This window comes from Lytechinus variegatus, chromosome 5 (assembly GCF_018143015.1).
Source record: "Lytechinus variegatus isolate NC3 chromosome 5, Lvar_3.0, whole genome shotgun sequence".
NCBI classification, from domain to species: Eukaryota; Metazoa; Echinodermata; class Echinoidea; order Temnopleuroida; family Toxopneustidae; genus Lytechinus; species Lytechinus variegatus.
This window is the reverse complement of record NC_054744.1, coordinates 36,319,674-36,335,034: the sequence shown is the minus strand read 5'-3', so window position 1 is coordinate 36,335,034 and position 15,361 is coordinate 36,319,674. Positions and strand designations below refer to the sequence as shown.

Here is a 15,361-nt window from a genome sequence, read left to right as displayed (position 1 = left end):
CATCATCATCGTTATCATCACTATCATCATCATCATCATCACCATCACCATCATCATCATCATCATCATCATCATGAATATAATATAACCAACACCACCACCACCATCATCACCATCGTCATCATCATCGTTATCATCACCATCGTTATCATCATCAATATCACAATCATCAATTTTTATTATCACCACCATCACATCATCAAATACATGAAATATCATCATCACCACCACCACCAATACACCATCTCCATCCTCATCATCGTCAACATTACATATATCACCAGGAACCTTATCGGAAGAAGAAAAAGAAGAATTAGAAGAAGACTAGAAGAAGAAAAAGAAGAAGTGAAAGAAGAAGAAGAAAAGGTGAAAGAAGAAGGATAAAAAGAAGAAAGAAAGAAGAGGGTACATGATAAATAAATTCCCTGACTTTAAAGCAAATTTTCACACACACACAAAGAGTAATCAGACAGTATCCTTTGATGATAATTTATTAGGAGACAAATCATTAAATTGGAAATAAATTAAGATATTACAAGATATCTAATTGCATAGACTGTACTGATGCATTATAATTTATTTCGAAAGCCAATATACTTGATGGAAAAAGTTATAGACTAAAATTTTAGCTCTCTTTTATATAATAACAATGTAGACACTGAATTATATCATCATTAAACTGATGTCACTATTTGTATTTATCATCAAATAAGAAATGGCAATCGTCATGATCGTAAATAAAATGATATAAACACGTCTTGGAACAGACGAATATAATTATGATGACTAATGCATTCTTAACAATATACGCCCACTCGAATTTGAATAGATACTTTGTATGAACGACACTTATCAGAAATTCAAATAAAAAAATATTTTCTTGTCAAAATAAAAAGAAATGTCATTGAAAATTTGATTCAATTGATAGGCCTATTGGCAATAAGATAGTCATTTCTTAATAGAATTTTGATAGATTTGATAGGGAGTAAGACTCCATAGTCGGTGTAGAATATAAAGATACATAAAAATGAATCAATGAACGTGAAATTAAATATTATAAATTTCTCTAAATATTATTGATTTCCGACGGATAGGCCTACTGCTATCCTAGCAGTCGCAGTGCCTGACATGCATCCTCTTCCCTACCCCCCCCCCTATTTCTATCTACCCCTCTCCATCGTCCATCCACCCCCCCCCCCCCCCTCTCCCTCATCTTTTCAGAATCACCATTACATGATATGCTTATCATTATTAAGTTCAATCCATAACGGAGGACTCGTCCTTGGTAACGTTATTGTATTACGATCCATAATGCTCTTGAAATTCATTAGCTTTACCAGGGAGATGGAAGAGATTACAAAAATGAGCCTTGCTTTTACTACATCTATATTTAGACCATAGTACAGACAAAGCCAGTAAAAAAAGCTAATTTGTCATCACAGTTATCGCCCAACAGTTTTGTCCTCCGACGGATCGACCTTAAAAAAAAATCATAACCGCATGCATGAAAATTCATACCAGACAATTAAGTTTGTAGCTAATGAAGGAAGATGCAACCGTCTATGTTTTATTTTTTGTCCAGTTTGCATATTTTGTAAGGAAGTTTGACAAAATATTATGAATTAGAATCTGAGTATAGAACAATATTTAAAAGATTTTTTTTTACATCAGAAATATAATTCAACTATTATGTTTCACAGAAATATCAAGTTTTCAAATTTCAAAATGGAAAGTTTTGTTATAGCAATGATTCACGTATGATAAATACATTTAGAAGTGACTGTCAATAAAATGTATTTGATATCATTATAATTATGCGCTTATGACTACACGGCAACATAAAAAAATACACCGTAGGCCTATATATTATCATAACCAAAAGGGTGGATGGCATTGCTATGATAGTAAATTTTATGAAACGGGTCCCAATACTAGACCAACTGGTGCCAGAGCAAGCGGTCATAAATATTCATTATCACATAACCAATTAACACTGACCATTAAGTGATATTTACTAAAACAAATTATCTCTCAGGCTCTGTCTCCAGATATTGTCATTATTTTTCTGAGCCATGGCCAGTGTGACGACATCGCTGAAGTCTTGTTTCGTCGAAGCCCGTCTCAGATATCTGACTTTCCTCATATCTCGCCACCATTTCTCGATTCTCTTGGCGTATTCATCTTCGGTTTCGTGATCTTTCCTCTTCAGCTGATCAGCAGGTATGTCCATCTTCATTCGCTCCCTCATACGCTCGTTCTTTCGACGTCGTATCTCCTTGCGGAGGTCGTTGATGTCGGCACCCTGGGATGCGGCGTTTATGAGTTCCGCCTGCGTAAGCGACGTCAGCGTGACTTTCTTCTTCGGGCTGGGCGGGCGAAAGACTTGCTGTCTCTGAGCAAAGTCCCGATCGCGTTTGACCATTTCTCCTATTTCAGCTATAAGTTCATCTTTGCGGCGCTGAAGGTGCATCAATTGCAGCCCGTTTTCAATAACCATGAGGTTTCTCATATCCGTCCTCGTTCGTTCTTTTTTGATGGCATCCATGGCATCACGGAACACACTAGAGCTAGCCTGGTGTCCAGGGGATAAAGGTGTCCTACTGCGATCGGAGCTGCCGACACTTCGGGAACGTCTTCTCTCCATTTCTCGTTTGCTTTCTTCATGACAAGAGAACGTGGATGGCGACGACGACGAGGACGATGCTCGCATCCGAGATGGAACCGTCGACATGTTCAAAGTAGGTTTTATACCAACCTGGTCTAAATTGGGTGTACTCCTTGTCATTGCAGATTTATTGGGTTTCAACAAAGACCTTGTTGGTGGGTGTGTTCTTAAGGGTGTATCTGTGAAAGACTTTTCTCTGATCTTCGGTGCACTTTGAGAAGTCCTTTCTTTCAAGAAAGTTACACTTTTCTCTTTCGGGTTATTCACAACCTCCAACGGCGTATCGCATTTACTGTCAGATGCCACTCGACTGTCTGTACTCCGCTCGTGTCCATAAAAGGATCTCGATCTTCCACCTAGCGTATCATTAGTTAAAGATTGGATTGTTCTACAAGACGGAGCATCCTTCCCGCCACTTACCCCGTCTGGCGAGTCGATTCCCCTCGGACTTTCAACATCAGCTTCCTCGAGACTGCTCCTTTCCGCTGCAGCCAACCTCTTTGGTTCTTTCTTCTTTTTCCTGATGGTTTCTATCTCGGCAATCTGCGGTGCGGTAAGATGTGACTGCAGATGGGCTATTCGGTTGTCTCTCTTCTCCTGTCTGTTCCGGAGGAGTTTTTCGTTCAGCGCCATCAGCTTCAAGAAGTGCTGACGCTCCTGATCGAGGCTCTTCCAGGTGATCTCCAAGGAGAGTTTCTGTTGGTTTTTCTTCGACATCGACGTCCCAATCGATCTCCCACTCGAAGTGGAAGTATTCGATCGCATTTCATCCATTTTCACGTAAAAATGTCACGTTCGACGAATGAAACAAATTTGTATTCTTTCAAAATATTCAAAAATTATGATCTTACGAGTCCATTATCCAGGATTCTTCTCCGATGGATACTCATCTTCCGCGCGTAAAAGTATGAACAGCTTTTCCCGTATATTTTCTCATTTCCTTTTATATATATATAGAGCTCAAATAATAATGTCATTTTTATATTCACTCCCGTGGTGGCTAAATTCTAAATAACTCTCCGATTCATCAGCATATAGGTTTTGTTCAATATATCATGACTTTCCCGGCCTGTACTTCACGGTTGTGCCAAAATGTAATTTGCTTAATTAGCTTGGACTTCGGAATACAGAGTGCTCATCCGAAACAAGAAACCAACGAGGCTCAGGCGAGAGAGACTATCCTGCACCCTGGCTAATCAATTTCAGTCCAGTCTTTTTTATTCCATGGATATACACTGGCATTGATGAAGTTGTAATTGGATGATCTACCATGAATGTGATACATTATATCCCGTTGCTATGGTAATGGTATCACGCTTGAACTTTACGGGGATGGAATTAATGAGAAGGAATTCATATCAAATTCAATTCCATTTTTCATAATTGGATAAAGATCGATGTGATCATGTGAAGCTTCCATTCCCTATGCCAGCCATTTCGAGAGATTCGTTGCAAAATAATTCTTGTTTATTTATAAGCATCAGGTTTAATTGCTTGGCAATGGGCAGAAATTGAGAAGCACCAGGGGAATTGAACTTCATCTAAGCATAGATTTATATTTAACGATGAACAGACAGCGAGCTTGCAGAACTGTTTGATGAATAAAATTGATTATTCCTCCATTCTTCTTATGAAATTCGACGTCGTGTCAGTACTGTTCAGCTCCTGATGTTTGTTCTTTAAAGATGCCGGATTTTAACTCGCCTTAATCTCACCCGGATCGATCTGAAATAAAATCAAATATATAGATATAGAGTCTTGTCAATAGATGAGATGGGCAAACAGTACTTTATTTCTTTCAAGTAATCTAAAATATGCCTTGACTGAAGAATGATTTCTACCTATCTTCATCAATTTGGTAGGAAAGTCATCTTTTAAGAAGAAATGGCACAAGCACAAGTTCTGAAACGTGAAAAGAAATAGTAGAACAAATTTAGAAGACAATCCGTCCCTTACGTAATCAAGGTAAATTTGAGCAAGCTATTATCGATTATCATTCGATATTGACTGTTGTCTGCTGATCGACAGCCTGATGAGGAAACAATGTGAATTGACTACCTGAATACACATTATTTGTTCGACTGGTAAAAGAGAACATTCAGATTTTGACATCTGATGTAAAAATTGCATCAAGATTCGTTTTATAAACCAGTAAATCCCGATGTTGTCAAAATAAACTTTGTAAAAAGGAAGATATTAAGAAATGATATGATGATAATATCGATATGGTGATGGAGACGATGCTGATGAAAGCAACGATAACGATGATGATGATGTTTATAAAGATAATAGGAGCTAATAATAATGATAATTGTGATAATGATGATGTTAATAATAATGATACTATACTGGGGTGTCAAGTATGACACCATCATGCAGTAGGACCACACCACACCTGATGTGTTAAAATTATTCCTTAGGGTTTGAACATAGCACCAAATGTTGTAAAAGTAATAACAACAACAGATGTTGTAATAACACACATTGGTGTTAAGCTAACTCCACAAATTTAACACCGGAGTAGTCAGTGTATTCCTTTGTGTACATCGGCCATCACCACTGTTTTTGCTGTGATACTTTGATTACTACTTTGTCTATTTTAAGTACTCTACTACTGATACTATACTACTACTACTACTACTACTTCTACTACTACTACTACTACTACTACTACTACTACTACTACTACTACTACTACTACTACCACTACTACTACTACTACTATACTACTACTTCTACTACTACTACTACTACTATACTACTACTACTCTAATTATCGACAACATCATCATCATTTATCGTCAACATCATGATAGTAATGATAACCTGAATCATACACGTCTACTCTACTCTTTGTCATTAACATTGTAAAAAATATTTTGGTAACATTTTACCCAGTATTTACCCAATGCGGGAAGCATATTGTCCAGTAAGATAAAAAAAAAATATGCACAATTACTTTAGAATGGGCAAAATTTCATCACACTGAATAAAAATAAATAAATAAAATATATAAATAAATAAATTTCATCACTCTGAATAAATAAAAATGCCCCAAAAGAAATACCTAATGTTGGTTGGACACAGTACCCTGCATGCAGCACTTTTACCCAATGTTCTTTAGGAGTGCACTGCATTATCAGAGTAATGATGGGCTTTGATTCGCTTTTAGAAGCCAAACTTGCTAGGATTTTCATTCCCAGATTAATCAAAGTCGATATAGGAGCACTATATAGGTTATCTTGTCACATAGAATCATGCTAGCTTTGGAATCATGTCATTTCTTCAAGTAACCGCATTTAAATGTCCCTCGATATAGAATTTATTTAAACGAGTTATCAGATAGCAGTGCAACAGGGGATACCATGAATATTTGAAAAGTGAACATTATGATACTCGAAATGCAAATTAATTCCCTTATTAACGAACATTACCAACTTTAATTTAGAAATTTAATGATGCTAGGCTGGTTGAAGTCCACCAAGTCAGCAATTGTTCATGTTATAAATGATGACATGATTCAATAAACACATGTGCACACAATGTTGTTATCAACATCAACAAATACAATTGATAAGCATACATGTAGGATGTAGGCCTAGTTTGTGTGCTTAGCAGATCTAAGATTTCACAAAGTAATGCAGGGGTACGGGAGGGACAGAAAACGGTTTCATTTTGTTTGGCAATGGTTAGGGAAAGAAATGACGTCATATTCTGCAAGGGAAAAGGATAGACAGAAAAATGATATAGCAAACATGTTTAGCGACAAGCCTCCCTCCCCCACCCCCCGGAAGAAAGAAAGAAAGAAAGAAAGTAACAGAACCGGAGAGAAAAGGAAGGAAGAAAGAAAAGAAAGACATTGAGAAAGAAGGAGAGAGAGAGAAAGAAAGGAGGTTGCCATGGATCAAGACGCATGGCTCCAAGTGGCTTCTCTTAGATGCATTGGTATATATTTACCTGTCGGCACCCCCCCCCCCCGCCACTGGTGTGCATACGGGATGATATGGTGAAAGAGGGTGCAGATCTGAGATGTCAGCTAGAAGCCATCTGTCTTTAGATAGTTGTCGGGAATATGGAATAACTTGAATACCACATTTACATTCGGACCGCCCCATCTTGTGGCAGAATATTTTTTAAAGCCATATAACGTAAACATAATTCTGATATTTCGACATTTTTCAAAATCCAATTTTGTGACAATGAAATTTTGACATAATTTTCAGAAAATAATATGCGTCACCCTTTTCTCTTTCCTTTCTCCTTTTTTTTTTGGGGGGGGTCCACGACCCCCAAGCTCCCCCCCCCCCCATCTGTACTCCGGTGACTGGAACCAATTTGCACAAAAGATTGTTTCCTCAGTAATTGCGATCGCGAGGGAAGTTGGGTGCATGGTGGCAACCATTCATTGTCTTCTTACTTTTTCATAGTTGAATTCTCATGCAAATTGTTAGGGTTGCGTGTGTAATGGGCCAAACAATACATTCCCATAAATCATTTCAAGAAATAATTTTGTGTACAATGTCCCTTCTTTTCACAGATGAATGCGACCACGAATACTCACACACAAAATATGACTCTACAATTACTGCATTATATTGCCTACTGTATTGGTTGCCATAACTAGATGGCCCCTAATCCGAAAAATTTCATTGAAGCAAGTCCTGAAAATAAGGAGTGATTTTAAGATCGATCATCATGACATTAGATAATCCTCATCTTTCAAGATAAATCATCATAGTCGTTTCTAAAAAAAAAATGTATATGTCAATTCATATTAGTACCAACAATAAGAAAAGTTGTGGCAAAGATTTTTGTTAATTGCAGACAATATAAGGACCATTATTACACACTCGTTTAAAATATACACTACCATGAAAAAACATAAAACATCGATTTATGTTCTAACAATAAATCCCTAGAATTTACAAAATAAATGATATATATCAATATAGTCTCCAATTATAAGCCATGCTCAGAAGTCCTAAAAATAAGACATTCTTTACCTGGACCATACGATGATGACAAATTTAACTTTTAAACTTACCTCAAAATACCAAAGCAATCTTGTTTTTCAAGTATATATTCCAATATATTGATGTGCAATTGTGCCTTCTCAAAACCAAATTCAGCTCAACAATGATGATCTAAACCTGCATGTACAGTATATACCGTGCATAATCCAAGCAAGTTTATTCACTTTCATTCGTATGTTTTTTTTCTTTTTCGTCTTGGCGATGCAGGTCACTTATTCACAAAAGCCTTAAATCAGGAGGAAATAATTTGCCCAAGCAGGCTATGACACAGAAAATCTTTGAGAGAATCCTTTCAAAATCTCAAGATGTATTATCATGCGATCATCCACTTCGGTTACACGCTTGCACTTTAGTGGGATCGTGGCGCGACGAATGAACACATAAGAAAAACGATAAGTCACGATGAAGTTCCGCTTTGGACTTTGGTCATAGAAGAGGGGGTTGCAAAAGTTAAAAAAGATTCATACTTACTGTACTCAATACTGAATATGGACTTGTCTTTAAATAAAAACTCATGCACCTAAATGATTGGTGGGCAATGCTAGTACAAGCTGCATTCTTGTGACCCGCCACGCACCACACCTCTCCCTGAATGCATCATACATGACTGCAGCAGTACTATGGCAGAGGGGGAGGGGGAACAGCTCCCAACCCCACCCCATGTATTTTTCAGTAAACGCGGGTAAAATAAATAAATAATCCTTACCATCTTAATATGAGGTTTTGTATGCCGGCCATGCACCAAATTCATCAACTAGGCACCCCATAACATGCCCTGTAAGATTAATGATCGATCGTGTCTTCATGCACTTGTGAGGGTCACTGCATGGTCTTTCTTTGTTGTTGGTAGATGTGTTGTGAAATAAAAGATGAAAGTTTATTATCGCGTCGGATAAAGTAATCCGTTGTATTTCAAACAAGCATATCAGTAACAGTTTGAATTACAGATACTATAAAATTAACACCAAAGTTATTTCATTGCGTCGTCTAATATCACTTTAGAATGTTGGCCGAGTTTGAAGTAAATTTCGGCTACGTCATGTTCAATATGTAATTGAATCACCTACAGTATGTGACCATGGTATATTATAGTACTATGATAATAATGGGGAAAAGGGAAGAATTATCATAGATAGATGATTTGTTTTATAATAGTTCTGATAAATATCTACCAAGCCATAATAATCTACTTCGACATACAAGCTATTAATTATAACCCCAAGCTTGCAATCCATTCCAAAGTAATATTATTGAATTCAGAATTACATGTGATGTAGGGGACCATATAGGATTGCAATGGTGTCAATGACCCAATTTACGAAAAAAATAGCAAGGGAAAAAATGTCGATATTTTTTTAAATGAATATCCAAATTGCATATAATGACATAATGTTACAAAATGATATAGTATTCATTTTCACGTACTTTCGATTTCTCCTTATTTTTGTTTTTCCTTGGTCATGGAACTTTGGGTGTCCAGTGTTCCTATTATAGCCCACAATATGTATGCCAATGAATGACTGTCATTGTAAAATCAATCTATTAGTGCACTGTTTGTTTATTATTCAATTTTAGATGAGAAGTAAAACAGATCGATGATATTGACCTTCCAACCACATTGTCATGATAACTACTCCCTTGGGACAGCAAATGTTAATCCCTTTTGATTATTCAAAGAGGCATTTCTCTTTATCAAGATTCCAAACACGTTTGGTCACATGATTGTATTTTTATGTTCGTATTATATGTTATATTTTTTTAATCCGTTATTTTAAGGGGAGGGGGTAACTTTGTAAAAAAAATGTTCATGTCAACAAACAGGGAGACACTAAATTTGTCGTTATGCATTTGTCTCCTCAAAAATTTGACAAGAAAAAAATACTAAATAGAAAAAATAATGGCTCTAAATTTGACGCTAAAACGGTCGACGTTTACCAGTTTGGGGTATCAAGTTGGCGCGAACCCCACTATGTTTGTATATCTAGGAATCCAGTAATAGCATTATTTGGTGTCGACCCAGATAAATGGGAGAGCGCGATGCATATTATAGTATTGTAAAACTATATATGAACCAGGTAAATTTCAGAGTAAAAAAATACTCACGATGTAATTGGCATTTTAATAAAAATATGAATGAACGAACTACAATTACAGGTAAATTCATTAGGGGCGGATCCAGGATTTTTCAAGGGGGGGGGGAACATTTTCCTGAGAAAAAAAAATTGAAAAGCAAAAACAAACACAAAAAAGGGGGGTTTAACCAAAGATTAAGGGTATGAAAAAAATTGGCAAGCAAAAAAAGAAAAAAAAAATGGTTTAAACCAAAATTAAAGGGTATTTGGTCCACGAAAAAATATTAGACGAGCAAAAAAAAGAGAAAATAACCCAGGTCTTAACTTTCAAAGTGGGGGGGGGGCACATTTCTGTTTTAATGGCATTTTTACATTACAAATTTTGATTGTGCCTCTCAAAGGGGGGGGGGGGATTGGGTCGGCTGTGCCCCCCCCCCTTGGATCCGCCATGCTCTAAACAGTATATACCATATAGTAACTTTATTATACATGACCACTGTTGATGTATAACACACAGCGACCGTGCATGTAATAAAACCATGGTCAGTGACTGGTCAAGACAATAGCAATAATCGATAAAAATCAATAACAAAATTGACCGTTTCATGAGTTGCTAGTGTTCACTTGCGAGGAGCTGAATTAGGCCCTAATATCGTCAGTAAAATCCTTTATTTTACCCTTTAAAAGTCAGCAGGGACACAATATCTATTAGCTGTTTGTATTTTGGATGAAAAGCGATCATGCAACCCTTTTTTAAACTTTACAAATCCCAGTTACTTTTCAGAAAAAAAAATGAAATGCCATGAAGACCATTTCCAAAGTTTAAAGAATAAAGCTCTGACATATTCAATCTGTTTTTCGAGGAATTAAGGCATTAATGAACTTTTGAAATTGATTCTGAGATGAAATAGATTAATTCGATAAATAACCAAACGAAAATAAACTTTAAGGCAGAAGGTTTTGTTTTTGGTGTATATAATGAGAGAAAAAGATAGAATCAAGGTTTTCATATCAGTTGAGCAGTCAAACAATTCTTTCAGTAGAAATGTGTGCACTGCTTCATTAAAACATTTGCAACGTTTCCCATCAGCTAAAGTTTAGGTGGTACTTAATTTGATTTACCTTTCGGTATTTTTCTGTTGCCATGGCAGTTACCACTGATGACGATATGTGATCGTTTACAAATGAAATCAGTTTCAGACTTCACCAGGATACCCAACAAATGTTGATTAAAATAAGAGCATCCGCGCTTCGAGTGTATATAAGGAGGAGTAAAAGATAAATAAAGTTTACGTGCCACATCGGGTTATTCCCCTGTCCACATGCTTCGTATAGTAATATCTTTATCGATATATTTAGTGATTATTTTTTATATTTATTTCTTAAACAAACACTATAATATGTGTAAAAAAGCTTTAAAATATTTGCTTTTAATGGATTTAGGCCTAAATCAGGATAATGATGATGATGATAATAAATGATGATGACGATGATGATAAATGATGATGACGATGATGATGATGATGATAAATGATGACGATGATGATGATTATGATGATGATGATGATGATAATGATGATAATAATAATAACTTAGTAGGTAAAGTGTTTACAGGTGTGGACTGTTTTATAATTAATCAATAATCAATCAATTTCAAACTCAAGATATACAAACTTATCAAAAGAAGTACATCCCTTTATCTTAAGACTGATTTGAATAGTCATCTACTTCAGCTACAAGTTACAGGTGATTTCACTCAGTGTACTATTACCAATAAGTCTACTTTTAAAAGACATTTGTCATTGAATTTTACAAATCAATGATGGTAAGTGTTCTTTTGTCATTTTAGTGATATCTACACCTGTAACTAGTGTGATGCTATTGTCAATGATTGTATACCTTCCCCTCTCCCCATAGATGATGAAGTATGTATCATTCTCCTATATAACATGGAAGCTCCATTATCGGCTGAGTGTAAGACCTTCAAAGGTTGAGAGACAATTGCTTTTGTTGGACCACTGTTTACCCTAATTGTTAGGCCAATTCTAGGTCCACTGTCACATTGATTTTGGTCAGGGGCCATGTTGGTTCTATTGATTGTGATATAGAATAATATTGATAGTCATGGAATACCTTTGTCATCGATGAATGATAAGTTTCGTGTCAGTTCATATCAGGCGGAGATCAGTGTATTTTGATACTTTAAAGTGTGAAAGGAACAGAGTTTGTTCCGGAAAAAAACTAAGAAGAGATTTACAAAGGAGTCAATATAATCTAATTTTAGAACATGCAAATTGAAGTCGCGTCGTCAACAGAGCATGCTTGGGCGTCGGCCACAACTTTGAAAGCCGAAAAAATAGTGTTTTGGGGCCGGGAAAAGGGCACGAACACTAGCGCACCTAAGGGGGGGGTGGCAGGGGGCAGACTGCCCCCCCTGACGATTCACAACTCATGCACGTGATAAAGAATATGCAAAGAAAACCGACGTGTGCCCCCTCTTTTGAACTTGAAGACCTTTTTTTTGCTTGTCATTTTTTTCCTGGTACGAAATGTCCTTTATTTGCGGTTGAAGACCTTTTTTTTGCTTGTCAAATTTTCCGAAATATCCTCCAAAAATTTTGCCCCCCTTTTGGAAAATCCTGGGTACGGTGCTGGGCACGTATAATATACCCTAGTACCACAAAATGAACAATAGAGAGGATAAGAAAAATATAATTCGTGGTATTATTCAGCGTGTTTAATAATTCCAAAGTGACGTATGGCGTATTTCTGACGTATTTCAACCTAATCAATTTTTCATATTTTCGGCTCAAGTTTATAGTTTTGTTTCACAGAATCTTGATTGGAAATAATATCATTAATTTTTATTCACTATAGTTGAAAACATCGTTAAGATCCATTACACAGCTAAAAATACGCATTATTTAAGCTTGTCACTTTAACAAGTTGTTTAAACTTTTTTTTGTAATTGTTTGAACTTTTTAAACAACTTTTTTCGAAAGTGTAAACAGTTGTTTAAAAAGTTTAAACAGTAGTTCTTAAAGTGACGGGCTTAAACAACGTGCTTAAAATTTTAAACAGCGTTTTTACAGTGTACTGAATAATGGACATTCTCATAGACCTATGTGTATGTTGATTTTTCCTACATGATATTTTTTTAAAGTATAAAGTGAAAAAGTAAAAAAATAAAATAAAAAAACCCCCCAAGAATGAAAAGTATAAAAAAGAGAGGTATTTGGGAAATATACGTATACAATTCAATTGAGGAAAAATAATGATGTCCGCCCTCCCCCATCACAGCAACGCCTCTGATTTGTCTAGTGACAATGCCACACTTTGTAGTTTTCACACAATGTTTAGTATTAATAACGTATGCAGTTTAATGTGGATATTATATACTTTAAAGGTTTAGGTTTCAACAAATAATGAGAAAAACGAAATTAACATGGTTGTAACATGATTGAACATCATGCAGCTTATGCCTGGAGATCGCATGATAAAATAATTTGGTATTCCCCTTTGGTAAAATCGGTAGACCCATACGAAAAATATAAGACCCACATGAAAAATAAAGTTGTGTAAGAAAAGGGCTCATGTAATAAAATACCGGGAAGGAAACGATGCTGGAGGTTTCAAAAGTATGTATAAGATACGAAGAAAAGTGTAAAGAAAGATATAAACATATTTTAAATGAGATAGGGTGAGTTGTGAGGGAAGAGAAGGGAGAGCGGAGAAACGTGTATTAGTGTGTTACGATCTGGTTTACCATTATGAATATATTCAATTGCTCTCTAATAATCAAAAGAAAGTTCAAACAAATCGGAAAAGGGAGAAAATACAGCAGTGTACGAATCGTTGGCATTAAAAAATGTTTAAAATCTAAATAATAATAATAATAATGATGAAAAAAGTAACACAGACAAAGCGCACTTTCGATGAGCATGGCGCTTCAGAGCAATTAAGAGAGAAATAATTTTTAATCAAAATTTAAACAACATCAGTCCATATATTAGACAGGTAGTGTATATTAATCAGGTAGAATAGTGTTTTAACTTGTAAGAATTTGCATAGCTTACCAAGATTATCATGATTCAATCAAAACTGGCAGACAATGTCTATGTATAAAGAGATACATAATTTTCCATGAAGAATCGATGGTTAGTATTATGCTTAAAGAATCCACTGAGTTATTTCGGAGGAGTTTGGTCCAAACTAAAATGTGCTATGTTATTGATGATTACACTTTCCAAAGACCACTGAACTGCAACTCGTGAGCCATGGTAGAGATTGCAAATGTAATATTGAGTTCAATACCATGACGACGATTGACCATGACTGTCTATCGTCTGCTTGCTCGAAATCAAAGAGAAAATCGTCAGCGCCAGTAAAAACAATCTCACTTTCACCAACTTGTGAATAAGTGCCGGTCGGAAGAGAAAAACCATACGATAATGAGTTTATTTGCTTCTTAGTGGTTGCTTGGAGTTAAGATCTGAAAATCCTCGCTGTCATTTTGACTTCACTTCTCTCCTGAAGTACTCCTGAGGAGTGAATAAATAGATGACAGGCTGAGAGCGAGAGTGCTGGAAACAATAGAAAGCACTTGTCATTGCGTTTGTATTTAACTCCTTTGTCACGATTGTGGGATTTTGACGTCACTTGTTTAACTTTCACCGCGTTATTGTATGCTTGTTATAAAAATGGCGCCCTTGCTGCTATATAATGTCTTCACAAGTTTTGAGACAAAAATGATTATAGATAAATAAATGGTTGGGGTTTTAAGTGAGAGTGAGGGTGAAAGTAAGATGGAACTTCTGGGAAAGGAATGTCTAGATAAGAGTGAATAAGTAAGCGTGGGGGAGGGGGTGGTGGTGAATGGGGAGATGGGGTACGTGGGTGGGGATCAAGACAGCCGGGGTAATAGAGTGTCGGGCGCTTATCTTAAGTTTTTAAAGACAAAATTTTCCATATTCTGCTTCATAACCCCCCCCCCCAAGAAAATCTTATATTTCCATCTTCATCCGATCTTTTAAGCAAAGCGCTGGTTTAGGGTCTGTAAATGAAGTAAACATTAATTTTCAATGTATTTAAGTTGATCTTGTGGTTAATATGAAACACCGTATTAGAGGCTTCTCCACGAAACCTGTAAGGTACATCTTTAAGAGGTAATTCATAATTGTAGTGTTTTATAAAAGGGATTTTAATATGCCCTTTTCAAATTACAATCGTTCAATTCATACATACATCCATGGGTGTCGATCGGAGATTATGATTTGGGGGGTGACTGACACAACTATTGTTCTCTGTGAAGATTTTTTTTTTGTGAGGGGGGGGGGCAGTGGCGTAATGATTCCAAGATATTTAGGGGGCCAGACATAGCATATAGGGAAAATTTAATACAAACAATATGTGAGTGAGCGAAGTGTGCGAGAAAAAAAAACACTTTCAAAACAAAAATCAAAGTTTGTGATAGATTTTGGCATGATATTAAAAAAAAATCTTATTTCACCTTTTTTATTATCCCATTTCTTTCGTAATTTCTTGGTCTTGGAACCTTTCCAGCGTGCACGTGTGCGTGTGTGTGTGTGTGA

At 36.1% G+C, this 15,361-nt stretch overlaps 1 protein-coding gene across 4 annotated transcripts; it reads right to left on the bottom strand.

The window, feature by feature from the left end:
- Positions 1-1,200: 1,200 nt before the first annotated feature.
- LOC121416036 (KH domain-containing protein akap-1-like) lies at positions 1,201-14,490 on the bottom strand. 4 transcript variants are annotated; one of them, XM_041609475.1, is made up of 2 exons: positions 13,847-14,408; positions 1,201-4,390 (listed from the first exon to the last, which is right to left on the bottom strand). In XM_041609475.1, exon 2 carries the CDS (start codon positions 3,437-3,439, stop codon positions 2,015-2,017), a length of 1,425 nt encoding a protein of 474 aa, XP_041465409.1. In that variant the 5' UTR covers positions 3,440-4,390; positions 13,847-14,408; the 3' UTR covers positions 1,201-2,014. The 4 variants fall into 4 exon arrangements, 3 of the variants coding, with proteins under 3 accessions (XP_041465409.1, XP_041465411.1, XP_041465410.1); XM_041609477.1 differs by lacking the exon at positions 13,847-14,408 and adding an exon at positions 8,405-8,424; XM_041609476.1 differs by lacking the exon at positions 13,847-14,408 and adding an exon at positions 7,710-8,271.
- Between the last annotated feature and the right edge of the window lie 871 nt (positions 14,491-15,361).